This window comes from Eimeria mitis, genomic scaffold (assembly GCF_000499745.2).
Source record: "Eimeria mitis Houghton genomic scaffold, Emh_scaff9125, whole genome shotgun sequence".
NCBI lineage: Eukaryota > Apicomplexa > Conoidasida > Eucoccidiorida > Eimeriidae > Eimeria > Eimeria mitis.
In genome coordinates, this window is record NW_013576716.1 from 952 (window position 1) to 1,615 (window position 664).

Consider the following 664-nt stretch of genomic DNA (forward strand, 5'->3'; position numbering starts at 1 on the left):
GCACCAAAGGCTGCAGCAGCAAAAGCAGCAGCAGCAGCAGCAGCAGACTCCAGCGTGCGTAAAGCTACACAAAATGCAGCGGGGGGATCGTCTGGTGGTGACGCGGCTGCTGCAGCCCCCGAAGCAGCAGCAAAGACAACGAAGGGAAAAGCAGCAGAAGTAGCAGCAGCTGATGTAGCAGAAGTAGCAGCAGCAGCTGCAGCAGCAGCAGCAGGAGAAGCAACAAAAGCAGCAGCAGCTCCTGGAGCAGCAGACCCACAACGCAAATCACCATCTGAATCACCACCCAAACCAACAGAAACGGGAAAGGCAGCAGCACCAGCAGCAGCAGCAGCAACAGCAGCAGCAGCAGCAGATCCGAAAGGATCGCCGCCTGCAGCGGTAGCAGACGCAGCAGACACATCAGCAGACACACCACCAGCATCAGCAGCAGCATCAGCAGCAGCAGAAGCAGCAGCAGCAGAAGCAGATCCCGCTGCTGTAGTGTCAGAGCCGCAGCAGAAACGAAGGAAAGTGGGGGTGAGGGGTCAGCCTGCTGTGCTGCGCTTGCTGCCGGCGCGAGACAGCCGCGTTGCTGCTGCGCTGCAAAATAAATTTGTTATGGAGTGTGAACGCTTTGGTTGGAGAGATGCAGCCAGCAGCAGCAGCAGCAGCAGCAGCAGCA

General features: G+C 58.4%; 1 protein-coding gene across 1 annotated transcript in view; it reads left to right on the plus strand.

Moving 5' to 3' along the window:
• The window catches only part of EMH_0096590 (uncharacterized protein), a gene marked incomplete at both ends in the record, with an annotated part of 1,254 nt that extends 661 nt beyond the window's left edge, over positions 1–593 (plus strand). The window contains 2 exons of the mRNA XM_013502416.1: positions 116–513; positions 567–593. Of these exons, the coding sequence (XP_013357870.1) occupies positions 116–513; positions 567–593 (425 nt within the window). The remainder of the gene's footprint in view (positions 1–115; positions 514–566) is intronic.
• Between the last annotated feature and the right edge of the window lie 71 nt (positions 594–664).